Raw genomic sequence first — 27,974 nt, 5'->3', positions numbered from 1 at the left:
GATTTTTTATTTCCTACCTGTAGTTTTGCCATTTTTAAGCTGCCAGTAGCGGAATTCTAAAACAGCTCTAGACCAGCCAATTTTTGTATGTAGTCTTTAATGTGATCATAAACAGATAAAACTAGCGCCGCCAACCGCCGTTTTACCGCCGAAATTGGCAGTTTCCATTATTTGTCATTTTTTGGCGATGGTCAGAAAAAGCATTTTTTTGTTATGAAAAATAATTGCTCGTCATAAAATTTGGTTTTCCTAGGTTTAAAATTGGCCGCTCTACAGCTTTTTTAGTATTTAGCGGCTGGCTGCTAAAAAGGGGATAAGGAGCAGTCTGACCGCTATGACTAGAAAAAGTAATTTTCTCTAAAAATACACATGAACCAACAGAAAAAAGTTTTACGTCTCTATCTGTAACAGGAACCGAGATAGAGGGGGGTCTGTTATGGGGTTATGTAGGGATACAGAAGTTTAACTGCCTGTTTTTGCCGGTTTGGGTGCTGGAAGCGCCAATTTTTTTTTTAACTGAGAATAATATCTTAATAAGTTGTAACTATAAACAGACAAAAATATTATTTAGCGCTGCCAACCGATTGGCGGTTTCCATCATTTGACGTTTTTCGGCGATGGTCAGAAGAGGTATTTTTTTATTATAAAAAATAATAGTTTGCCATAAAATTTGGTTTTCTTAGCTTTAAAATTGGCCACTCTACAGCTGTTTTAATATTTAGCGACTGGCCGCTAAAAAGTGGATAAGGAGCAGTCTGACCGCTATGACTAGAAAAAGCAATTCTCTAAAAATACACATGAACAACCAGAAAAAAGTTTTACATCTCTATCTGTAACAGGAGTTGAGATAGAGGGGGGGTCTGTCAGGGGGTTAAGTAGGGGTTCAGAAGTTTAACTGCCTGTTTTTGCCGGTTTTGGTGCTGGAAGCGCCAATTTTTTTTTAACTGAGAATAATATCTTAATAAGTTGTAACTATATACAGTGAAAAAAGGGACAAAAAAAGATATTTTTTAGGCCTTTTCAAAAGGCAGTTTTGAAATCCCGTTATTTCAAAAAAAAATTAAAATGCTTAGAGAATGGCTTGGAAGGTGAATTTAGGTGTTCTGCATATTTCAACTTAAACACATAAGGCCTAAGATATGATATCCCAGAAATCTTTTGTCAAAGTCTACTCTACACCTAGCGCTGGCGATTTCATTTTTCACAGGTATAAAATGCATGATTTTAGAAAACTGACTGGCGCTAGGTCTAGAGTAGACTTGGACAAAAGATTTTTTGGATATAATATCTTTGGCCTTATGTGTTTAAATTGAAATATGCAGAAGAGCTGAAAACCTGCACATTACTGAGATATTGTTAAAATCGCCGTGCTACCGTTATCTGTTGATATTTTACATGCCTGGCGCTAGGTCGCCAGTAGAGATAGAGAGCTGAAATTTTGTACATATATTTCTAGGCCCCTAAAGTAACTTTTTAGGTTAGCAGAAGATTGAAATTCGAAAAAGGGTATTTTCATGAAAAGATCTAATGAATATAAAGAAAACTAATTTCGCGTCTTTTTAAAGTTAGGTTAGGTCGGGTTATTAAATATAGTAACTGAAGAAAAAATTTGGACCACAATAGGTTGGAGGAGGGGAAGTGAAGGTTTTAGTCCACTGATATGTTTGAGGATTTATACAAACTTATGTTACAACTTTGTTGTTAGGATTATAAATACAATATTTAAATTATTATATTTTAGTTTTGGTCAGTTTAAAGGGGGAAAATTTTTTTCTGGACTCGGCATTTGCAGGCGCATCCAGCCTTGCTTTTTATCAGTTGTCTGATAAAAATAAAAATAACAATTATGACTGAAGGTATATGCTTTGTAAATAATTAAAATACAGATAAATTGTATTGTTTTCTTTATCAGTGAGTGAAAATTACACTAGTATCCAAAGTTTTATACATCTCTCGTTTTTGGCTCACAGACTGCGGTTACCTAATTTTGATTGGTTTGTTTCAAACCAGTAGATCCTAAACTTTTCAACCAATGATTTAATCTACTGATGGGTTTATCACAATTGGCGATGTAAATGAATTTATCTCATCTCTTAATATCCCTGATTCTGAATGCAAATACAAATAAGTAGAACAGACAGACAGACCCTAGTTATAGAGTTACTATACTTATAAAAAATGAATAGAGAAAAAAATTAATAAAATTCCGCCCCTTCCATTCTTATTTTTTAGTCACATATTAGTATTAGTATCATATAGGATGATATATGCGTTTTTACGGACAACTCAAGCTTTATAGGACAGTCAAAATAACGTGGAATAGTACAGAATCCTCTGTTATAAAGAGTAGTTTTTATATTAATGTAAAATATTTCTAGACGGCTGCATTGAAAAATTATGTTAAAGGCTTTAATATGTCAACCTTCAAAAAAGGGCCTCGAAAAAATAATTAAATTTTTAAAATTGTACCAACTTTGATCATTTCAAAAAAGGAATTCCTTTAAATACGAATTTACATAATTTTTTAACTATTTAAACTACATATATACCTACATATATACATATTTTGAGGGTGTAACTGTCTATTCAAACAAATTTCACTTGAATAATTAAATCGTAACAATTTTCAAAAAAGCAAAAAAGTTGGCAAGCCCAATTAGCAAGTGCAATATTATTTTCTTAAATCATTTGAATTGTCCGAAAGTTGTTCAGTACGATAAAAAAGTGATATAAACGTACACACCCTATAAAATAATCTTCCTATAGTATTTTGACACAAAATTAGCTACGAACCATTTAACTTTAATGAAAAACATAATAAAAATCAATAATTTCAATTTTGTAACTTCATGTTATTCCATTAAAAACGTCTTATTTCGTTTCCTTATGCTACAATTAATATTTTTTATCGATCGATATTCCATAAATCACTAAAGAATCCGTCGAAAATAAGCTAAAAGAGTTTTAATATTGGGAAAATTCGAAGAATTCGATAAGTATTTAGGAACCAATCGAAATGAAACGAAGAAATTCGTGAGAATAATCGGATAAATAAAACCAATTCGAAATCGAAAAATTTTATGGTAGGTAGTTATTAAAAAATTCTTTTTTCTTAAAAAGAAAACATTTTAAGTAATCTGAAAAAATACTGAGAAAAGAACTAATATGCAATTTAAAAATTTCAGTTTTATTTAAGCATTTTTTTAAAAAATTGAAAAGCATAAATAGAAATAATACAAATGCATAATAACTTAATTCGGCAGAGTTACTATGAAGGTTTGAGAAGACTCGATGGCTAGAAGATCTTCAAAATTTAAAAGCATAAATAAAAATAATACAAATGCATAATAACTTAGTTCGGCAGAGTTACTATGAAGGTTTGAGAAGATTCGATGGCTAGAAGATCTTCACCGTTAGCTCTAACCTCCGGAACGTCTTGAGGGAGGGGATAACCATCGTTGTTGAGAGGGCATCCTTGGGGGTCTAGATAGCCCGAAGCTAACAAAATTTGGAAGATAAGAGCGCGGTTCAGGGGTGCTGAATGGGCTGAGGACCAAGAGGGAGTCGTCCGTGAAGCGATGGAATTGGAGGCTTGGTCTGTAAGGGCTGCTAAAGACCTGGGGACTGCTGTGCTCGAGGATTTTAGCATAATCTTGGAGAAAATCTCAATAAGCGTTGTGTCATCGATAGCTCGATAATGTTGAGCTGTAGCTATGGAGCGCCATCTGCCTAAGACTCGGATATGATCATCGCTCATACCTAATCGAAAGGCAGATGACACTCCTAAGCTTTTAGCAGATTTAGATGTAATTTTATGTTTAAGTCCTAAGTTACTATAAATTAAGTTTACATCCTTCATTAAGGTGGAAGCTGAAATGGCGTAACGTCCATCCGCGACTAGGATTCTAAAAAAATATAATTACCAATAAAATTTTGTGACAACTTAAAAAAGAAAAATGTGTGAGTATATTATGCTTAAAAACTCGCCTAGAAGATTTCGAAGTGGTACCATTCCCTGTACGGGGCAGCAGATAGCTCGTATCCAGACAGGAAGTATCTGATGAATACAACCGGAGCCTATTGTAATACAGGACCAGTAGAGAATAAAGACAATATTCTGATCCATTGAAGATCACGTAACTGGTGGAGCCCTCAAATCTAGAAAAATAATGTTTATGTTTTTGTGTAAAAAACGAACGCTATTCTAGATGAAATGCAGAGTTGAAGAATGCATAATAAATTTGAAAAAAGATTTTCTGGAATTTTCTTTAACAATTTTACAGTAGAAAAAATAGGTATTGGTTAAGAAAATTATTTGTAATTTAAAACATTTTAAACTAAGACATTGAAAATCTTTGAAAGAATTTTTAATAAGAATTAGAAATTATTTTGCAATTATAATGTAATTTCCAATTTAAATATTAAGTAAAAATAGATAGAAAAGAATGTCGTATGATATTTGAAAAAATTTCTGGGAAAAAAAGTTTTTGAGAAAGAATTGAAGAAAGATTTTCTTGTTAAAAATAAGTACCTAGGGTCAGTCTTAGAGGATCTGAAGGTTACGCTCATGGCTGGCGTGTCTCCTAGTGTGGTAACCGCTAGATCACAGGCTCTTAATCTTAACAGGTCAGATATGCGTGCGCACAAGCTGTACTGAAGGTGCTGGGCCACGATTGCTCGGAGGGTCACGATTGGAATCTTAAGAAAACAAAGTTTCTATTAGAAAATAATATTAAAAGAAAATACAAAAGCGGAGAAAACTCCTTGTCCTAAAATAGTTGGCCCAAAAAAAACTAAATTCGAATTTTTAAGAAATAAGCTTTCTATTAGAGATCAATGTGAATATTAGAAAGACGTAAAAAATTCCGTAATATTTAATGTAGTTTGATCCGACAACTTAAAAATAGCTAAGTAATAAGTATGAATCAAAATTATTTGAAAAAGGATTTATTGATTCATATAAACAAATTACCTGATCTGGATTCTTTAGAAAAGGTGTCACGTGCTTGTCGATGGCCAAAGTCAAGTACTGTATGGGCAGTTTAGGCGCTTTTTTGGTCAAAGGCTGTTCTGCAGAGGCTCTTCTCGTGATTCCCTGATACATTCTTTCAATTTGGGGGGTCCAAGGGGATTTCATATCTAAAGCACTGGCTAAAAAATCTATTGCGCCTGCCAATCCGACTACGGCGGATTTTTTAGCTGCGGAATCCTCTAAGTATTCAATGTAGGCGGCTAAATCCTTTTTTGAAAAATTTAACAGAGATTTATTTCTGTTTTCGCAAAATATTTCAAAACGGCGTAATGTACGATTGTGGAGTAGCTGCGTGGACTTAGTTCTAGAAGACGCTGTCAATTTTATATGACGTTTCCTTTTTTCGGAAAGGTTGTATTTCTCTAAAACTGACGGAAAATACAGAGGGCCTCTTTTTTCTAGAGGTCTATTGTCTTTAAAGGTTTGTAACTGAGCATTAAACTTATGGTAATTTACAGTGGAATGTTTGAAAGACGTTCTCATTGTAAAAATGCTGAAAAAATTTTGTACAATTCATTAAAAAACATATTGATTAAAATTGTGGTAAAGGAATGGCATAGTCTTTACCGGTATGAATCAATAAAGCGAGAGTTTTAAACGTCTTATGACCATTGAAAAGATTATTTGGCGTAGAAGCAATGTAGTAAGGATCCCAGAGCAAAAAATTTTTTACAAAAGAATTAAAATAAGATCCTTTAACAATACAATTCCAGAAAGGGTATGTCGGCCATAAGGGCAAAACTACCACTGCTGTTATATCCTCATATAATTTTAATTTATTAAAAACACGAGAAAGGAGAGAAATCGGTGGGTGGATGTAGTAGCATTCTGAACTGGTCAGGGAAACTGTGAAAAAATCAATATCAAAACAATTTAGTTGTGGGAAGGGGGAAATGAATTTCTCTACTTTACAATTCTTAGATGTTGCGAAACAGTCAATGGAAATTTGGATAGAAAAATAATTTTGAAGAAATTGAAAATCATTAGAACTAATCCCAAATTCATTTGAGGATTTAAAAAGCTTAGAGCCTAAATCTGCTAAAGTAATAAGTGAACTGTCTCGGGGCATCCATTTAGGTATAATACGAATTGCGTATTGGAATTCTAGAATTTTTAATTGAATTAATAATTTTTGAATAACTAAATTACGGCTTCCAATACGCAAAAAAGAGTAAAGGCACATGCTATCTGTTATCCAAATAACCAGCTGTCCTTTAAGGGTGGCGAAATAATTGCTATAATGTTCAAAAGCTTTAACTATACTTAAAAGTTCTCTATGGCCTGAAGATAATTCAGCCTCTTGTGGAGTAAATAAATAATCAGAGATAATCTTACAGTCTCCAGCTTTAAATGAAAAGGCTGAGTGGTCAGAAGCGTCTGACACAAAAATATTACAATGTTTATTTAAATCATTAGGATCAATGTTGTCAATCAAGAAAGATGTTTGATGGGGGGAAAAAACTTCTATTGTTTTGGATTCAGTACGAATTGGTTGCCCGTTTAAAGAAACAAAATGTTCTTTACAGAGGGACAGCTCTTGAAACATATCTGCATTGACAAACAAAGCTCCTTTCCAGCCATACTGTGAGGTGTAAACACCAAGGGCATGATTAGAGTTTCTTGCCACGACGCGAATAAAATCTCCATGACTAAAATATGCATGACATAATTTGCCTAGAAAGGAGGCTAACATAGTAACATCTACAGGATCGTTAGAATCAAAAGCAGCTAAAATTTTATCAAGAAGAAATAAAACTTTCTGAATTTTAACAATGGGCAAAGAAATTATCATTTTACTACTATCAAGAATAAAACCTAAATATTGTATACGACGAACAGGTTCTAGTTGACATTTAGAAAGTTGAAAATGCCAACCTGCACATAGTAAAACTGATAGGACAAAGTGAGTACTAAGAAGACATTTAAAATAATTTACTTCGACAGTCAGGCCGTCATCAATATAGACACTCACGTCTATATTGTGACGGTGACAAAAATGTTTAACTGGGCGTATCAAGGCATCAACTAGAAATACGGCTGAGGCAACCCCGAAGGGAAGCCTCAAATATTTGTAAAAAGAATAGGAATTATCAGCATTTTTATAACAAAAACCAAAAAGTTCAGTAACGGCAGGATGTAGATGTACTTGATGGTACATGCCCCGCAAATCCCAAGATGTAAAAAATACATCCTGAGAAATGCGAGGCAGCACTGTCTTAATATCATTTAAAGAGACGTTCTCTGGCTGGAGAAGTAGATTAATGTGGCGAGATAAGTCGATGCACAATCTAAAAGCAGGAAATATTTCGAAAAAATTAAAAAAGGGGTGAAAAAATGAAAGAATTTTTTTAAAAAATTTGAATTTGAACAAATAAAAAATATTTGAGAGGGAGGGAAAAGAATTGAAAACGAAAAGAATATTATATAAAAAGGGGGGGTAGAAAAAGAGGGGAATCAAAAAAATTTGAAAAAGAAATTTAGGATAATATTTATGTGTCGAAAAATTTCCTGAGTTTAGTTGTGTTAGTTAAACTACATGTTCTGCTAGCTACCGTAAGAGGTGAACAACAATAAGGCTGATGATCGATTTGAGCAATAATACCTTTGTCTAGCAAAGATTGAATCTCTTGACGGACAAATTCTGGATTGCGGACAGCGCTATTGTTGTTCTTCTCGAAATACGGTAACACTGGAGATGTAAAAACTTAAAAAAGATAGATTATGGAGAATAATTGTAAAAAGAAAACAAAAAAAATTTTTTGGAACAATTTCATATAAGAAATAAAATGTGAAAAGAATTATTCTCAATAATCTACCTGGTTGATATCCAAAGGTAAGTATTTGCAAAACAAAAGATGGTGCATGGAGAATATTTTTATAGAAATTAATTGCTGTAAGTGAATGAATCGAATAAGCTGGCGAATAACTAGATAAAAAATCCGATTGAATATCATATAAACGTTTATAATGGTCATAATCTTCTGTGAAACAAAAATTTTTTAGAGAAGCGATATGAAAATTTGGAATGTCTGAGGTAGGTATCTGTAGGTTTAAATCTTGAATAGCGTAAAGCGGGGTGGACTCATTATTTGGAGTTGGCGGAAGGACAGTCTTCGACTTTATGACCTTCGCCGTTACATCCGTGACAGCGAAGAGATCCTCGACCTCGTCCTCGAGATCCTCTACCCCTAGGGTTTGAGCCTCCATTTGAGTTAAACCGGCCGTTAGAGAAGCCGCCACGTGCTCCTCTGCTATAGTCCCCTCGAAAGTCCGGCAGGGAATCCGAGATCCGTTGCTGCTGGGTGGTGAGGTAGCGTCTGTTACCTGCTAGCGCCACCCGGTTGGCGTGGCCGATGTTTTTCGAAAAAGCCAGTTCGATATACCCGATGGAGCTTTCAGCTATCTAGATAAAAATGAAAATCTTTATAATTTAGAAAAGATATGTTAATCTTTAGCTCAATGAAAAGAAATGTGTCGTAGGAATTATCTTTCCTGTAGATAAAAATAATGCAACTTAAATGAACTGAAAAATAATGCAAATGTCACAGAATAATCTTATGAACCTTTTTTCTGTGGTGCGGGAGCTAATAAAACTGGTGTTAATCAAATGTTTGCACGTCTTCATTAAAAAAGCACATTTGAAAAAAAATAAATGTCATAAATAAAAAACGATTCTTATTGATCGAATTTGTACGTAAGAAATAAAGAAAACTAGAATTGGCATAGGTTTAGTTATTACAAAACGAAAAGGAAGAAAAATTTTATGAATTTCTTGCCTTTATTGCTTGATAGCAGGCTTGCAGCGACTGCTGTAGGTCATATAACAAGTTCTTGGGGGCTTTCAGCGCCACAAGACGCTTCGCAGCATCCTCGACATAATTCTTCGAACGGCAGGTGTCTCTTAAGACACATTTTAAAAATGTGAGAGAGACGTCATTCTTTTCATCCAAAGACTTAATAGAAAAACTATTGTGAGATTTCCAAGAAAGGAATTTCAAATTTGAAAAAAGATAAACAAAAACTTAATATTTGAGATAGCGAAAAATACTTAAATGTGGAAAAGAGAAAAAATTTTTGTAAAGAAATGTAGAAAAGAAAATGCCCTTAACCCAAGATAACTGCCCTTTTTTTGTTTAAATAGACTAAATAACCCCTACATATATTAAAAAATATATGTTTGACCAAAAAATTTTTCAAAAAATGTTTTTCTTACGTTTAAATGTTCGAAGAGGCGTTCCCGTTCGGCATGTATGTCTGCTGTCGTCATGCCAATCCAAGCAGGTGGGTCTGACAGTATTTCAGCTGCTCGCCGGAGGCGACGTCTAGCTTTTCGGCCGCCTACTAGTTGGCTGCTACTGTCGGAATCGGAAGAGTGCTTCTTGCTCTTCTTCTTTTTCTTCTTCTTTCCTAAAGAAAGAATGTATGAAAGCATAATAATCCGAAGAATAACGTCAAATATTCAATCGGTGTTCATAGAAAACAAGAAATTTGTCTTTCAAATAATTGAACCAAAATAAATTTCTGTAATAATATCGGAAATTTTTCAAATAGGTCATACATGAGAGAAAGAAAGGATTTCCTTTTAAGTATTGAAAAAAGTACCTTTTCTTTTCCTTTTAGGTTCATCTGATTCCGAAGAACTCGACGATGACGAGAAAGAACTGGTAGAAGAGGAACTACTAGAGTAGCGTTTCTTCTTTTTTGACTTCTTACGTTTAGGGGAAAAATCATCTAAAAATAAAAAGATTTAAAAAGAATAAAATGGAAAAAGGTGTAAGGTAGTAAAAAAGAAAGAATAAAAAAGAGGGGGGGGGGGGGAAAATTAAAAAAGTTTGAGAAAGAAAAATGTTTGGAAAGGTAAAAAAATTTGTTAAGAAGACAAAATTCATATGAACTTCAATTTCTAAATCAATGAATCAAAATCATGAGAACTAAGCATGAAATTTTACCTGAAGACACTGAAGCATGTCTGACAGGCATCTTAACTTTCTCAGATTCAATATGTGGAGCTGCTGACACTGAAGGTCGCGCTGGAGCTGCAGACTCTTGAGGTCGCGCTGTCATTTTCGGAGGCTGATTAATTTGTGGCACAAAACCTATCCCCGGCAAATATGAGCCCGCTGGGGGAAGGTTGTTTAACCCCAAGGGATCTTTAGGATCCTGGGGAATAATAGTTTGTGCGACCGATGACGGACCTGGAGCTACAACCGACGAGGGAGCTGAGGTATTGACTGGGGCTGAATAGGATCTAGCCAAATTTGTGGTTGGAACCACTGTGGATGCGGGGGGGGGGGGATTATTATCCTCATCTGAGGAGTTGTGTGAATGCCCTGTAGGAACAGGCATTTTTAGGTCTGAAGAGGAAATTTAAATTTAAAGAAAAAATTTAACAATAACGTTAAATTAAAGAAACATCCTCGAAAAATTTCATGCAAAAATAATAACAAATAAAAAACATGCTGTAATTTTTAACAATTCAGTATTTTGCAAGAAAAGAAAAATTGAAAAAGGAAAGAAATTTTAACTTATTTCAAGAAAATAGTGGTGAAACATTAATTGAAAGAAAAATAAGAATTGTTTGTAATAAGAAAGAAAAAGAAAAATTTAGTAATTTAATTTAATCAAGAAGTGACAAGGTGTTGCGACATTCTGCTTCGAAATCTTTAAAAAACTGGCCAAAATTATCATAAACAGATTTTGCGGCGAAAAAATCGTCATCTAAAGTATGGTTAATTTCTTCTAATTGTTCTTTATAACAAGATGCACGATTAATCAACTCTCTAACTACTAAATGTTTATCAGTTTTACTTTGATAAACGACAAAATAATGCAGGTTTAAGCCTAAAATCTGCTTATAGGCAACTATATTTTGAGCATGGAATGACTTAACACTCCTGAGTTTATAGAACTCGAATGGTGTCATGATAAAAAACGTTGATCTGAAAAAATGTTAGAGACATGAATAGGTAAGTATGTCAGTTTAGAAAAAACAATATTAATATAAAAATACCGGAATTAAGAAAGCAGAAAAATAAAAAATTTCTAATAATAACTAAAGGGTTAGGGAGGGTGGGTGAAAACGTATTAAAAAGCGATGTAAGAGAGAGTACTAGCTCTATCGGTGTAATGAAAACGAATGAAAATATGAAAAACGTTTTGTATTAAAGTAAGTTTTAGGAGATTTCAACTCGTGTGCCGGCAGGCTATAAAAACGTGCGACGCGCAAATTTTCGAGAATGCTCCGTGATGTAATTTCAGCAATCGATCAATAAAATAATATCAATATTCCTCATTAATTCAACAAAAAATGGCCATTTTGTAACTTCATGTTATTCCATTAAAAACGTCTTATTTCGTTTCCTTATGCTACAATTAATATTTTTTATCGATCGATATTCCATAAATCACTAAAGAATCCGTCGAAAATAAGCTAAAAGAGTTTTAATATTGGGAAAATTCGAAGAATTCGATAAGTATTTAGGAACCAATCTCCATTTACTATTTAAATTCTCTTGAATAATCCCCAAATGCAAATAAAATCCCCAACTGAAAATAGTAAATGAAAAAATACGTTGAAAAAACATATATATAATACACTAAAAACTAAAACTTACTGTTGAAAACGTATTAAAAAGCGATGTAAGAGAGAGTACTAGCTCTATCGGTGTAATGAAAACGAATGAAAATATGAAAAACGTTTTGTATCAAAGTAAGTTTTAGGAGATTTCAACTCGTGTGCCGGCAGGCTATAAAAACGTGCGACGCGCAAATTTTCGAGAATGCTCCGTGATGTAATTTCAGCAATCGATCAATAAAATAATATCAATATTCCTCATTAATTCAACAAAAAATGGCCAACATACAATGCATAAAAAGATTTATATATTTCAATAAAAAAATTAAAAAAGAACAAAAAAAGTCCATAAGCAGCGCAGCATTAAAAAAAAAAATGAAGTTTCCAAACAACTTTATCTCAATATTCGCAAGAATTGGAGCAAAATAGTTTTCTTCACGTGTTTAAAAAATAAAAAAAGTTAAAAAACAACATATTTAAAATGAACGTAAGGACTTTCTAATAACGGTTATGAAGTTGCTATGCTTTCTAAATCGTATCGAACTACTACAGGAATCATCATGCCAAGTTTGAAATCGATAGGACAATTGCAACATGCCTAAATTAACGTTAACAGCTAACCTTTACGGACGTATGACGAACCTACCCTGATTATAGAAAGCTTTGCTGTAAAAAAAATTAATTAGAATTATTTCTATCTAACAGATAAATCTGTGTTTCTTATAAAATCTTTATTCTTGTTTAATCTAAAGAAGGATAAACTTTTTGATAAAGTAAATTAAAAACGATTAGATCCAGGTATTTGATTGTACCAAAAGCTGATAACTACGGGTAAAAAATGATTATTAGAGTAGTGTTGTATTGGAAATATGTCTTAATATTGGTCAAAATACCAAAGTAGAAATCAGACAAATTAGCCATTATAATAGTAACTAAAATTATATCGATATAATTATTATAATCAAACACCAAATAGTTGAAAAAACATCCAATTGTATTAAGTCATTCAAACCATACCCGTGACCGTAGCTCAACGCGTAGCGTCTCCGCTCGTCATCAGGGAGGTAATAGGTTCGAATCTCAGCCCGACACCGCGTCATAACTAAAGACGGTATAACTGGTTCCTACTACTGTTTTTATATGTGCGCGACATAAATAGTTAGTATAGAGGGAATGCCTTGGCCCATAAACAGGTGCCCCTCATTATCATGTAGGGTTAATACTTTTCAAAGGCTGTGCAACCAAGAGGTTGGTTGTCTGTTGGATATTACTGAACCTAATAATATCCTTTGTGGGTGTTAGGGTATTGCATCCCATTACAAGCAGATGATGCTTTTGGCTTCTCTAGATGATCACTTAAAATCGGAGAAGAATCCTTGGGGGACTGCCATTTACACATCCAGCAAATTTACAGTGGATGTGTTTCCGCCAGTGCAATGGATGTATTTATGACAAACTGAATTTTTACTGTATATTTGACAGTAAAATCGATTCTCATGCCATAAATACATCCAACACTGGCAAAAATACATCCAATATTTTTATACATATGTCAAAAATACATCTGACACTGGCATTTACACATCCATAGAAATTTAATGTAAAATAATAAGAAAACAACACACTTGTATATTATTAGAGTTATAATATATTTGTCAGGTTAAAATAAAAAGCATTATACAGATTTAAATTATAATATATGTGTCAGGTTAAAATTAAAAGCATTATGTGATGGATTGTTGTGTCTTGTATTTGGGAATAAGTTATTTCTACAAAAAAAAAACGAACAAAGTGAGTTTCAGGGATTTAAAGGGATAAGATAATGGCCAATAAATTTATATACATGTAAATAAAACAACCAATTTACCCTCCCTTCTGGATAAATTACATTTGGCCCAAAATGACTAAAACTTGGCTAAACAATTTTGGGCTTGGAGAAAATGTAGCATCTACACAGATTTTGTTAAAGTTGGCCAGTTGTGATAGAAGTTGAGGGTGTGTAATTACAAGACATTTTATGTTCATTAAATTTGATAATAAAGACTAAATCTTATTTTATTCCAATTAAATATTTTCTTTTTTAATAAGCTTCTATACATATATGATAAAAATACTCGATCATATATCCTATATCTGCTTATTTTATTCTAATTAGATATTTTTTACAAAGTAGCTTCGCTACATATATAATGAAAATACTCACTATAAAAAAAACAATGAACTAACAATAAATATATAAATTATCATATTATATAGCAATAGTTTGCCCACCTGCGCGAATGTATTGATGTTTTGTAGAAAAAATGTCAAACCTATACATACTGTACAAAATCTAATTAATTGTAAATAAATATTCACGTAAATTAATCTAGATGTATATTTGCCAGTGTTGGATGTATTTATGGCATGAGAAAAAGGAAGAAAACATTTTGCCAAAAATACATCAACTGTAAATTTGCTGGATGTGTAAGTGCTATAGCCCCGAATCCTTCCCCAATTAAGTAAAAGGTAAATTTACATAAACCATAGAATTCATATTATCGACATGCTGTTGTAAAATCAAATTAACCTAATGATAACGTTAAATATTGACAAACTTATATTAATGTTATCAAAACCGATGATTAGCAGTATCTTAATAATTTCTTTTTAATGATTTTTATTTATGCTAGTACAATAACGACGTCAAAGTTTAAAAGAATATTATTAGTAAAAAAAATATTATCAAAGAGTTGCTTCTTAAGAAAATTAACTTTTGGTTGAAAACTCTTTTCCTTAATTATTTTACTAATTATTCCCAAATCAGAGAAACTTTGAACTAAAGATTAAAAGAATTGCCCCTGCCCCCCCCCCCCCTCTCGCGAACCTATCTCTTCTCTTTTGTCTGATTTATTAAATATGTAAAAGTTTATGTTTCTTCCAAATTGCCAAGAACTAGAACTTATTCAGTTTCGCAGCTACTTTATTGCATTACTAGCGGTTGCAACTCCATCAATTAGAGGCTCTTTATGTAGCAAATAATACCATCCCAATCGAAAATAAGATAGTCCAAAACCAAAACAGAACCTTAGCTTATCCACAATAAATAAAACTCAATCTATTCTGTGGTTTGCGAGATTATAACAGACATACCAAATAATTCTTACTACTTTATGTATGTCCGTGTTAATAGCACTTTAGATACATTTAAGAATTTGGAAAATGCTTTGGGATATAAAATACCTCTTACCATACAATGTTATCAGTTAAAGTAAAAGATGCAAAGTATTTGTTATGTTTGCAAATATAAACCATAGCAATTGTATTTGCAATAAGCTACTCCGCAGTTCTTATTTGGTATTTGACACATCATTGTGTTGACTATACTTTATATGTCCTTTTCATTTTCTAAGGGCAAGCCTAAGCTTAATTGTTGAATAATTAAGCCAAGTATTTAAGTAAAATATCAAACATAAATCCTTTTAAGAATCCACCTTTATTCAGGCACAATTTCATTGTTTTAATTGAAGATATTTTAGCAACTTTGTGTGCACAACGTAAAAGTTAATGAGTTCTTAATTAAATTTTGTGTGGTGGCTGTTATAAAAATGTGGACCTAATCTCCATATCTAATCTTCTCAAACAACTTTGCTTCAGGGTTCCCATAAATAAGTTTTGTATAGTAGATAATAAAAAAATATTAAATTATTTTCCCACCTCAGGGCCAACAAAAAATATAAAAAATCATATGATTTTATTTATTTTCACATTGGTAATATTTATTACATTTTCCAGAAATTTTTTTTTCAGAACAGTTTTAATCCAAAGGATAGTTGGACTTAGAGCAAAATCTATCACATGAAAAGATTTCTTATATTACTGATTTAAATAACAAAGCTAAATCTGCTCGATAAGACAGCTTAAATCTATAATTATACCTAATAGCTAACATTATAAACTCTAAACATAGAAATGCTTTTCGATCTTTGACCTATCAAGGGCTTTTGATACCTGTTTTAGGTGTTGTGTGGAGAAAGATAAAACAACATGACAACATTCATAAATGAAATGTAGTAGTACAAACGAACATTGACAATTGTAGAGAGTCAGAACTTAAAAAGCAAAAATTCAATTTATAACTCTTAAAAATTTTTTTAATTTGTTGCAAAATGGTCTCAATAAAGAGGTGCCCAATACAGGATATTATTTAAGGACATACTTACATTTCTAGGACTTGCTTATAGAGATACTACACCTGATATTGAACTTTGTTGTCAAAATGGTCGCTAAACTTTCTAAATCGTTTCTACAGGGATTATCATGCCAACTACTAATTTGTAAGGACAATTCTAAATATGCCTAAATTAACGCTAATAGCCTCCAGTTACGTAAGGACGGACAAACTCTCATTATAGAAAAAAACTGGCATGTTCTAAAAAATATAAGCCCAGCACGGCAACCCTGATATCAATTAATTTTTTAGCCTAATATTTGAAATAAAATTTCTTAATTTCTTCAAGATTCCAAATTCAAGAATTATTAATTAGAATAACAAGAACGCTTTAATACAAAATATGTGAACTTATAATTTCAAATCCAAGCTATCTCTTTCACTCTCGCAATCTCTCTCTTTCTCACTCTCTCTCTCTTTCTTTCTCTCTCTCTCTCTCTCTCTCTCTCTCTCTCTCTCTCTCTATCTATCTATCTATCTTTCTCTCTTTCTCTCTTTCTCACACCTTTATTACGCGCCCCTATCTTTTAGTTTTCACAAATAAAAGACCTAAATGTACTGATTTTTCATTTCATATTTGACCAAATAACATAAATATTAAATGATAGATTATGACAGAAATGATAGATCAATAGCATCAAAATTGTTACATACATATAAATCTAAAATACAAGGACGATTATAATACCTAAAATAATTCTTTTTGTTGAATCTAGTTAATTACTTCACTGGGACTGGGGTTCTCCTCCGATTTAAGACATCATCTAGAGAACCCGAGAGTACCATCTCTTGTTATGGGTTGTGCCCATCGTAGGATAGTAGATTTTGTTTCATCCAACAGATATTTTACACTTTGATTGCATGACCTTTGCCAGAAAGTAATAAAAGTGCAAGGTAATGAGTTGAACCTGGTAAAATTGTTAGTCATTATCACTACACACTCGTAAAGTTTTTATTATTTCTAATAGCTATAAAGAGATGTAAATAAGTTTTCTTTAAAATTATATGTGCCCTTCTTTCTATAAACCTTCGTTGACGTACAGAAATTTGTGAAGTCAACACATAGAGTAGCAGCTCTACTCAAAAATGTCCATAAATTCTGGAAGAAAAGGCGTGAACAGTTTCTTATTGAAATATATATTTTGTGCATGATCGATTACTAAGTGTTCTAGTATTACGCGCATTTTTTAAGTTAGCAAAATTTTAGACTTGCAAAAATTGAGTTATTTAGTGTTTGCTTTGATATATAAATTCGAAGTTATCCTGCGGTTTCCCTCATATTCCATCTTGACTACAAACAAACTGTTTAAGAATAAAAAAACGTATTTTCGATGCTTATTTTAGGTGAGGTTAAGTTACATTGACGAAGCATTTTAGGCTAGGTTAAGTTACACTGAAGTTATAATTTCCATAACCATTATTAGGTAACCCATGCAGTTTATAGAAACAAGTTTTTCCAAAAATTAAAATATTCAAGGTGTTATACTAGAGACATTAAAAATGCGTTAAACCAATATTTAAATAGGGGCGCAATTCATTGCCTTTTAAGCAGAGCAAATCATAACTTTGCATAGTAACGACTTTCAGAATAAGTCGTTTAATTAAAGAGTTTTTATAACTGCAATGGATTTATTATTTCATGTATCGTACACCAGATTATCGTGAACTCTAATAAAGTGAAACTTGAAGCTGGCTGAGATATGGATTCCCCCATACACCCCCTTTACACAATCCCCTTCTCTCCTACTGGATGTCGCTCATTTTAGCAACCTAAATTAATGTCAATTTTTCCCCTGTCATAATATCCACGTATATTCTATATCTATTTTCATAACAAACCATCCCCTCTAAAATATTGACTTTTCTTCTTACAAACATAGGTTACCATATTTAAATTGAAAGTGTAAAGGACTTACACAATACACATAGTTTAGAAAAGCTTTAATTTTTTATTTAGCAAAAATTTATTAATAAATAGTCAAGTTTGCAGTTTTGATAAACACCTTTTGACAATTTTATTAATATTTAGAGAAAATTTAGTCAAATATTTTTATCAATAAAGTTTTTATTGTACACTAATATAACATAATACAATATGAAATATATAAAAATTACAAGTTTTCAATCATTGCCATAATGTTCGCAAAATGGGTGGCTGGTAAAATTACAATTGGTAATAATACAATCTCCTTTTTTATCTATTAATTTGTATATGAAGCATATGAAACAACCTACGTCCTATGATTTTTAAAGCCTTATCTCCATTTTTCTGCAAATGTTTTACAAAGATTTGGTTGTTGTTTAAATATATGAGTTTAAAATATCTTGATCAAAATAATGTTAAATTTAAACCTCTGACAAAATCACAATTTTATAATTATTTGGAGATTGTTGTTTTTCCTAGCGCCGGCAAAAGTGAACCAGATTTAGTTGACAGAATGTTGATGTATGAGCTGAACAGGGAGCTCATACAATTCTTGGGATGTGCACACGAAACAATTCAAAACCAGCTATTTTAACAACTTTGCTAAAAATATTCAATTAAGATTTTTACTCTTTTTAAGCATGATAATGTCAATAAGTAGCGCAACAATTACAATCCTGTGCTATAAGAGACAAGCTTTAAACAGGTCTTTTTTGTTGGATGTACATAAGAATATTTTAGACATATTTTAAAACCATATAATTACTTCCTTTTTTGTGTAAACGTATTTTTTTCAACACAGAAAAAAAGAAAAAACTGTTTCATTGAAAGTAAGAAGTCAAATTTAAACATAATTTAAGGTGTTAAATCAAATATGTATTGTAAAAGATATGGAAAGCTTTGGATTGTTCACATCAGGTTTAACGCTATTTTTGGGGGGGAGGATTGATTAGGTAAAAAATTCTAATTGAGCGGCTTGTGTTAATAGTAGATAAATACTACGCAAACATCATAGAGGAACAAGGTGGCCGTATTCTCTGGACTACATGGTCCAAAAGAGAGACGCGCCTGAACTGAACTGAACGCATACCGTTAGAACCCAGGGAGTAAGGGAGGGGACAATGGATCGAATATTCAATTTTTAGGAGTCTCAGACTTTGGGGACTGGCTTAAAGGGAATGTGCAAGAATTTAGCAGTTTCTGACTGAGTTTGGGGACTTGCGCAAGAAATGCCGTTACTCGCTATGTTAGTTTTGAATATATATAGTTTTGCAGACAGAGAGTAGTTCAAATATAAATACACGGCCCCCCTCCCATACTATATTTCACTCCCTTCATCCCCACCTCATTTTTAAAAGTAGACGAGAAAGGGAAATGGAGAAGGGAGGTGGGGGAAATAAACAGTATAAAAAGGGGCAGGAAGACGTGCGGGTCATATACTTGCCCATCCAGCTACACGCCTGCCTGCCCCTTTTTTCCGTGTTCACATCACTTGCCCCCAAATCTCTTTTCTCTTTCCCTGTCATCTGAAGAGATCCAGGGAGATATTTCTAGTAATTAATTACAGAATGGTTATGTCAGTCTGTAATACTGGTAATCTTATTTTCAAATGATTGCTTTTTTTCTTGGAACTTTTTTCTTAGTTTATGGTTTTCTAGATTTAATCAACAATCACTTTACAATTTCCACCATATTTTCGGGATTATTCTGGTTTTCATGGTCTTTCTTCAAAAACTCTTAAATTGAATTAATTGCCCATTGTCCCCTCCCTTACTCCCTGGTTAGAACCGCTATGGACTCTAGTTTTTGCAAAAATAAGAACGGTTCCTGTGCAACGTAGAGTTAGGGAGCTGTGTGTTAAAATGACCTAACTGACTTAAAACTTGACTTCCGAGTATATCATTAAATATTAGATATGTGCAAAAAGAAGTGCGTACTTTTAAAAAAATCAAATTGTTGGTCTGTGTTTGTAGTATAAAAGTGTTAAGCATACTGTTAGAACCGCTATGAAATATAGTTTTTGGAAATATAAGAATAGTTCCTGCGCTTCAAATAATCTAGGAGCTTGGTGGTAAAATGTCCAAAATTTTTTTTGCACACCCTTCATCTTTGATATTCTTTATCACAAAACTTTTGTTTTATAATAACTCTAAAACAGTAGATTTTTTTTAGAATTATATTGACTTTTACTTAATTCTTTTATAAAATAATTCCTTTAGATCAAGAAAAGAAATTAACTCTTTTGAATTTTTTTTTTATTAAATTTGAATTATGTTTTAAAAGATTATTTCAGTAAAGGTTTCGTGATTTTACCCTGAAAAATATCAATGATACTGAAAGAGATTTGAAAACGGACCAAATCAATGATTACAAGTTCTATTAAGGATGTCTCCCAAAAAGACTCAGATCGATAGAAGTATAAGTTTTATGTGTAGAAGGAGAAAAAAGGTAAATTTCATGATTTCAAATAATTTGTACTAATCATAATTTTTAAATAAAAATCTATGAAATAATAGGTAAATAATCATTCGTAGCCAAATTAATAAGATTATTAAGTAGGTATCAACTAAATTATGTGCATATTATTGTGTGTGTCTGTGTAATAATACTAGAATTATGAGATTATCCCCTGCACTATAGTGCACACACACACACACACACACAAAATTTTCTCTGTGTGTGGCACCTCTACACAGAATAACACAGACTAGAGTTGACAATACCTGAGGTGGATTCTTTAAAAAATCGGTTAGTGGGGAAAAATTGTTCTCGAGAAAAATCCTCCAAAATCACATTAAAAATCTACAAAAATTTAATAAAATCTTATGTAAATAAACCTTCTATGATTTTATTTAATTTTTGTAGATTTTTAATGTGATTTTGGAGGATTTTTCTTGAAAACAATTTTGGCCCACTAACCGAAAAGTGGGGCAATTTTTTTTTAAGAATCCACCTCTGTATATACCTCCCAATATTTTTTTCATGGTATTAAGCAGACAAACTATTCAACTATTGTGACATAGAGGAATAGCTTATACCTACAACGAAATTAATTCGAAAAAAAATCACGAAACCTATTTCATCACGAAACGTATTTTCAGCTGTCGTTGGGGGTCAACACATAGTAGAATTAATGACCTTTACATCTGCCCCCTAAAAATTATTATAGATTTATTTCGCTTGTTGGTTATATCTTATTCCTGGCATCCGAATGTTAAAATTTCACTAGTGTAGGGACATAAATATATGGTGTTCTAAGATTATAAAAAATACTGTGTAGAAATATCTATGCATTGAAGACCTACTATTTCTTTGTAGCTCACAAAAATTTTATGAAGACTTAATTTCCGACAAACAAAAGAAAAAAGGATACAGTTTTAAAATGTGACAGTCGGACTAAAGAACAATAAAACTTGTAGTGTGTAAGAACTTTATAAAAATGCAAAAGATTTATAATTAAGATCAAAATTATAGGTAAAGTTATAGAGATGCATAGCTTATTACATTAGTCCTTGCTGTCCTAGGCCGGAATCATACTTATAAAAATCAATACAATAGGATAATTATATTCAAACGTTATTGTAAATTTTTTTTTTTGAAAATTAACATGTTTTCTGGTACTTTCTGGTAACGATGATATAGTTGTATCTAAATGTTACTGGAATCATCAATTCTTATAATTGTTACTCAGTGTGGATGAGCGCGACTCTGGGAGTGACAACTCTAATTAAAATCTGACAAGACGTGCACCAAGTGATCAATTCAATATGTCACACAAACACACATACACACACACACGCACACACAAACACACATACACACACAATCACACACACACACACACATAAATCCCTGGTTACAAATGGTATATACTGACAAATATGTTGAGTAGATTATCATAAATAAAATAAATATTGTTTATATTTTACTTTTATCATCCAACTAAACTCAAGACTGAAGAGGGTGCAATGTCCACCGAAATATATTTCAATAAATAGCTGGGAAGTATCAAAGACTTTTTCACTCAGTGAATTTACCATAATTATTATAAGTTGTTGAATACAATGGTGTGCACAGGGTTATGCCGAGACGATATATTATTATGGCTAATATCCGCAACTGTGGCTTAACACTCAGCACATCCATTTTTTGGGTATGTTATTATCTAGCTAGAAGATGTTGCTTTGACAGAGGCTTTGATGAAAATGCTGCTTTGACAGAGGCTTGATGAAAATATATATTAAGAGCAGGGGAAAAGTCAAAATAAGTGCAACTCATTACCATGAACAACTCAGACTTCCAAATACATATCAGCATACTACACTTTTATGTGGCAAAGCGTGTTCTGTAAAGCTTAAAATCCCTTACTTTGTCTGTCTGTATGTAAGTAATTTCTGTCTATAAAGCGTTAAGTATGTAACGCTCTTAGAGTATATGCTACTAGAGTAATTTTAGAGTTAAAGCTTTCAGAGTATAAGTTAGATAACAACACCAAATTACTAATAACTTTAAAAACCTGTAAAATTTTTACATCTGTGTACTTTGGAAACAATTGTTCGTATTATAAAGTATTTACTTATGCAAACAAGTTAAAACAAAAAAAAAAGGAAAACAAAGCAAGTTAAAATTTATCACATGCCATGGCATAATTTTCCTAACAGTACGGAAAAATTATTAACTCTTATCATATATGTATAATTAACTCCTATGTAAAGCTGATAAGTTAAACTTTGGAAAATTTTTATTTATTTTTGTTTCAGGTCTTTCATTCCAATAAAACAGCCTAAAACTCATTCAGTTAAAATTTCTCCTGTACATTTTTGTTGTACATATTGCTTTACAACCTTTACAATCGTTTGTATTATTACAATGATTTATCAAACATTTAACAACATAGCACTTAAGTAGGTTAAAGTTTATCCAATAAGATCTCATAAAAATGGCTCAAATTAGTTCAAGTTTGAAGGAAATATCGAATTTATCCAAGGATGGTTTTGAGCTATAAACATAAAGTTTGTAAAATTTAGTTATTTAGAATCTCAGCCATATATAAACAAAACAACAAATAACAATATCTTATCAGTAATTTTATACAAATTTAAAATTTCAAAAGTTGAAAGAATCCGTTTCAATGAAAACTCTTAAAGAGAATGGGGTTATGAAATATTATCTTATTTTTCTTTAAATTAAAAATGTAAATTAAATCTAAAAAATATCCAAACTTTAATTTGTTATTATTAAATTTACTTTTCTTCTTGATTTACAAAAAAAAGAGTTAGATGAGTTTCTCTTTAATTTGGTTAATATCAAATAGGTAAACATAGGAAAAACAAATAAACAATCTTATCATATTTTCAAAAACGTAGCAAAATTCTGGTCAGTCCGTTAGTAGCATAAATAGTATCGTTATAAAAATACAAGCAAATTTGTATTTCAATTCTGGCTTGACATTTTCTTAATACAACTGAAATAGTCAAGTAACATTAATTTTTTTTAGTTTTACTGTTCTTTTCTAAATATTCTAGGTTTTCCCTTTTTATGTTTTTTTGTTCTTGTGAAATTTATTGATTTAATTTAATAAATTTAAACATAAAAGTTTAAGAAGTGCATTAAATATCAAAAAAAAAATTTAAAAAATATGTCACAAAATTACCTAAATATGCAAAGCTTAATAATGACAAACATTTTACACTTGGATTAGACATGATTAGCTTATAAGCTTGCCTAATCGTCCTAGAAATCAATGTTCTACAAGTGAATGCTGTAAATCAGGGATGTGGAGGAGACAATGGCCTTTTTATTACACTAGTCCATAAAGTTTTATATCAATGTTTCTTAATCGTTAGCTTAACAACTTTGGGGACTTTTATTAAATTTTAGTGTATCTCCATTCAGTAGTATGTACGTCAATTTATCGGCCATTTCCTTATCCCTTTAGATTCATGGCTTAAATATCTTTTTATATACCTAGTACTAAGGTTTCCTATAATTTTGAATGTCTGTTCATTAATGTACATCTACTCTTTAGTTAATGTCTTTCGTAAGTTTATATGGAATGTCATGGTAGACATTAAGTTTAGATATAAAATTAGTGTTTTTCTCTGCTGTTAATAAAGATGAATGGGTGAATTCTTTTATCAGATACTAGCGGCTGAGCCCCTAGCATCTAGCGGGGTCTGTCTTCAAAGGAGTAGAAGGTAGAAGAAAAATAGCCATCCCAGACTTATATATAAAAATAGAATAGCCTAAAACCATCCCTGGATCTATGTGATACATTAGGATTAGCATCTACTCTATAATTCACTTGGTCCGTCGTCGGTTTGTTTGTAATACTCCTTAGTTATTCAAATTTCTACGTGAAAAGTGTGTTCTTTTTCGAATCAATGCAATTTCTTGTGTAGATTCATATGACCACTAATCTTAATATTACATATTACTACAAAGAGTAAAATAAATGGTGTTGAAAGGTATCATCCCCCGCCTTCTTTGGCCTTTAGATACATGTGACATTTAGTAATTGTATTAAGAATACAAATTGAGTTTGCTAGAAAATTAATTTGATACAAAAAATAAAAAACAAACATAAAAATAATTAAGCAAATATTTTTATTTGTATTAAAAAGGACAATACGATTTAAAAACTTTTTTTATACAATTCTAAATTTAAAAAACGGTTGCATAGCTGAACTATTATCAGATGCGATTTTCTAATATTTTGGTCCTTAATTAGTAAGATTATGGGTTCAGTTGTGAATTGCAGATTATAAAAATTGGGTTGACAGATGTGCCATTGCGACTAAAAAAACTATTTTTTGTGTAACAACATAATTTGTAACAAAATAAGCAATTTAAAGAAATATTAAACTCTGTCAGCTCTTTAAAATAAAGATTTCTTATTGTGATAACAATTACGGTGATGACATAAATTTCCCGGTAAAATTACACTTTTTTTACAGAAAATTTATAAATGCTAGGATAGTCCTTTTATAATGTTATCTCTAAGGTTGTTTATAAAAAGCTGATTAATTTAGATTAAGGTTGTGAGTCAAAATGTTTCTTTCAACGGCCATAGTCGCGACAACTCTGCTTTTTAGTGGAGCTTTTGGTAAAAGGTAAGATTTTGAATTATTTCTTTAGTCTGTAATAATATTTTGCTCTTGCTCTTTTATGCCCCTAGGGGCTTTGCCCTAGGTAGAAGGGTAGGGAGAATCTTTCAAGGAGAAGAAAAACAAGGATGACAATATCAATAAAAGCGATCCTCTGAAACGGTAGAACAAACGAACATTAACACTTGTAGAGTGTCAGAACTGAAAAAACAGAACTTAAATGTATAAATGTCGAATCAAAATTGTAAGTAAATTTGTTGAAAAACTGCTTAAAAACAGGATAATGTTTAAGGACATACTTACGTCTTTAGGACTTGATTATAGAGATGCCTCGCTTAAAACATTGTACTTTGTTGTCATAGGAATCAGTATTTAAAAAATCATATCAATCGGATAATTTTATCTGATAAAAATTTGTTGTTAAAAAAGTTAAAAATGGATGTACGGACATTTTGGTAACGATTATAGAATTGCTACGCTTTCTAAATCGTACCTAACTACTACAGGAAACACCATGCAAAGTTTGAAATCGATAGGACAATTCTTACATGCCTAAATTAACGAAAAAGCTATCCGTTCCAGACGGGAGTTATTTTTTTCTTCTAGTAGCCATAACTCTGATTAATCACGATCCCACCTCGAAAATTGGTATAAAACCTAACCCTGTGACCCATATTAAACATCCATGAGATTTACCCTTACTCTTATCTTATTTTTATTTTTTGTAAATCTAATTGATAAAACGGAAGGGAAGATATTTATAACTACACTATAAAGTAGAAAAAAAATAGTTTCCCTTACATATACGACTATCAAAACAAATAATTATAACTAATGACAATATAACTACCCTGTTTAAATTTAATTTTTACATTATGTTAATCATACAATAAAACCATTTGTCTAGATCTGCGGGTTGTGGTTCAAAACTGCCCCATGGATATCACCCTGGCCACTCCACCCATGTCACCATCCAGGTAGATGATCCTGGCATGGGCATGGTGGACAGAACATTCAGACTTCATGTTCCTTGGGGCAAGTACTCATACTTTAATAATTCTAAATGTCGTCTTATGTATTAAACTAATTAGATTTTCCCTCCAAATATCAACATGTTAGCGTTGGAAATAATGAAAATGCATTCTAAATCTTATTTTTTTTGGCTTATTTTGTTCAAATCAATGTATACAAAATTACGTATAATTTAAAAAAAATATTATTTCTTTAATAACAGTACTTTAATAAATACAGGTTATGACATAAATTCACCTGTGCCTATGGTTATGGATTACCATGGTTGGGGTGGGGATGCCAACTTTCAAGAAAGAGATTCTCAGGATTGTTCATCCATATGTTGATCATTGAAATAGAACGCATCAAATTCTAATTAAGATTTAGATATTCACAAATTTAAATGTTGTTCATATATTTCAACACTAGTAAAAGTTAAAAAATAAGTGGATTTTAATATATTTGTTTGATAATTTCAACAATAAAAGTAAAGTACTTGCTTGCACTCAGGTTATGATAAAGATTCAGCAGTACCCATGGTACTTGATTATCATGGATGGACTGGAAGTTCTCAATGGCAAGAAAAAGACTCCAAGGAAAACTCATTTTAATTAAGCCTAAATCTCTAAATCAAGAGATAATGAGGTTTTATATCAAGAAAATTTATTATTTACATATTTTTTATCTCTCATTTCAAAGCTTTACAACATATGAAATGTAGCAACCGTCTAGTTTGTTGAAGTAGCTGATGAAGGAGATCCATTCTTTGTAGCAACTCCTGATGGTATGAGTGATAATCCTGAGGGTGGTAGCTGGGGAAGCTTCAACTGTTCCAGAACTGATGGTCCTCTTGGTCCTCCATGTGATACTGACAGGTAATTTAATTAAGGTTTCATATATTTATGGAATCTATAGAAATTATTTTGAATTTCTTCAGCCAAGAATACAATGGCTGACTTTTAATTTTTCTTTGACTAAATTAGAGCTCACAATGAATCATTTTTACCAACATTAAGAATAAAATTGTTGCTGAAACTGACAAATAAACAAATGTACAGAATTCTATAATTATTAATTAGCTACTATTTATTTAGTTATAAAATATCTACAAAATTATAATGGTATCAGGATTTTTTTTTTATCCTATTCTCTGTTGTCTATGCTTAAAATATTCTAGAGAAAGATATGGAGAGATTACCTGCTATAGTTCCTGCCCCAACTGCAACTCCAAGAACTCTTGTGACTGGACATCTTGCCATGATGACATTGCTTTCACTAGGAATATATTTTTTACCTTCATCTATTTCATATACTGTGTTGTTAATAATGCTTATAAATTAATCTATTATTAACTGGTTCCGGATTTTCTTATTGATATTTCCTTGCTATGTCTAGGATTAATGTTATCTGCATATTGACTTATTACATTTTTGTTAACAGGCAACCAACTCCTCAATTGCACAATATTTGACTGGAATTTTTCATTGTTAAATGATGAAAAATCAATATCACCTATAAAAATGTTAGCAGTCACTGATTTTTGATGTTGCAATTTTAACTATTTGATAAATTTGTAAACAATAAATGTATTTAAATCAGAGCTATGGTAAACTGGGTTGCTGAGAACTTCTGTCTTGATGAGAGTTCAGTTCACCAGAGTGGTGTGTCCAATGGTGGCATGTTCAGCTACTATATGGCTTCTCAGCTTAGTGACATCTTTGCTTCAATAGGGATTTATCATGAAAATTCAAGTTTTTAGAAGATCTTTTAAGTACCTTAAAAAGAATCATAAAAGACCTGTATTTAATATTTCTACCTAAAAAGGATTTTAGTTTTTACTGTGTATTTTTACTCTAAAATCTTTCAAATAAACAAATCTTGACTTTGTTGGATTTTCTGAAGTTCTGGTTGATTGCAATTTTATCCTATTGGTTTTTTAGCATTGAGTTGTATCTGTTTTAAGGAAGTCACAATTTTCATATTCTTGACTTAATGCATTGAAAATATTAGTAATTGGGAAATTTTATGTATTAATATTGTAATATTCAATTATAATAATTTCTAGAAACATTTAAAATTTTTCATGCAGGTTTTTAAACTCTAAACAAATTTTCATG

General features: G+C 31.6%; 3 protein-coding genes across 7 annotated transcripts; 1 reads left to right on the top strand and 2 right to left on the bottom strand.

Moving 5' to 3' along the window:
• Positions 1–3,174: 3,174 nt before the first annotated feature.
• LOC145335014 (uncharacterized) lies at positions 3,175–5,515 on the bottom strand. Of its 4 annotated transcripts, none has more exons than XM_080180686.1 (4): positions 4,973–5,515; positions 4,532–4,698; positions 3,988–4,158; positions 3,175–3,627 (listed from the first exon to the last, which is right to left on the bottom strand). In XM_080180686.1, exons 1-4 carry the CDS (start codon positions 5,513–5,515, stop codon positions 3,420–3,422), a joined length of 1,089 nt encoding a protein of 362 aa, XP_080036812.1. In that variant the 3' UTR covers positions 3,175–3,419. The 4 variants fall into 4 exon arrangements, with proteins under 4 accessions (XP_080036812.1, XP_080036813.1, XP_080036811.1 ...); XM_080180687.1 differs by having other exon boundaries at positions 3,175–3,624; XM_080180685.1 differs by having other exon boundaries at positions 3,175–3,617.
• A 10-nt stretch (positions 5,516–5,525) lies between these two features.
• On the bottom strand, positions 5,526–11,518 carry LOC145335013 (uncharacterized). 2 transcript variants are annotated; one of them, XR_013885117.1, is made up of 6 exons: positions 9,982–11,518; positions 9,635–9,763; positions 9,246–9,439; positions 8,809–8,985; positions 7,960–8,435; positions 5,526–6,220 (listed from the first exon to the last, which is right to left on the bottom strand). XR_013885117.1 is itself a non-coding variant. In XM_080180684.1 (5 exons), exons 1-5 carry the CDS (start codon positions 10,376–10,378, stop codon positions 8,118–8,120), a joined length of 1,215 nt encoding a protein of 404 aa, XP_080036810.1. In that variant the 5' UTR covers positions 10,379–11,518; the 3' UTR covers positions 7,465–8,117. The 2 variants fall into 2 exon arrangements, 1 of the variants encoding a protein (XP_080036810.1); XM_080180684.1 differs by lacking the exon at positions 5,526–6,220 and having other exon boundaries at positions 7,465–8,435.
• Positions 11,519–24,751: 13,233 nt separating this feature from the next.
• On the top strand, positions 24,752–27,616 carry LOC145303897 (uncharacterized). The gene is made up of 6 exons (XM_080145557.1): positions 24,752–24,852; positions 25,754–25,881; positions 26,098–26,183; positions 26,590–26,732; positions 27,035–27,136; positions 27,457–27,616. The coding sequence occupies exons 1-6, from the start codon at positions 24,791–24,793 to the stop codon at positions 27,614–27,616; spliced, it is 681 nt and encodes a 226-aa protein (XP_080001683.1). The 5' UTR covers positions 24,752–24,790.
• The last annotated feature ends 358 nt before the right edge of the window (positions 27,617–27,974 follow it).

The sequence above is a fragment of the Acartia tonsa genome, chromosome 13, assembly GCF_053477335.1.
Source record: "Acartia tonsa isolate MP-2025a chromosome 13, ASM5347733v1, whole genome shotgun sequence".
Lineage (NCBI taxonomy): Eukaryota > Metazoa > Arthropoda > Copepoda > Calanoida > Acartiidae > Acartia > Acartia tonsa.
Note: the sequence above shows the minus strand (reverse complement) of the source record. Positions and strands in the feature narration are given on the sequence as shown.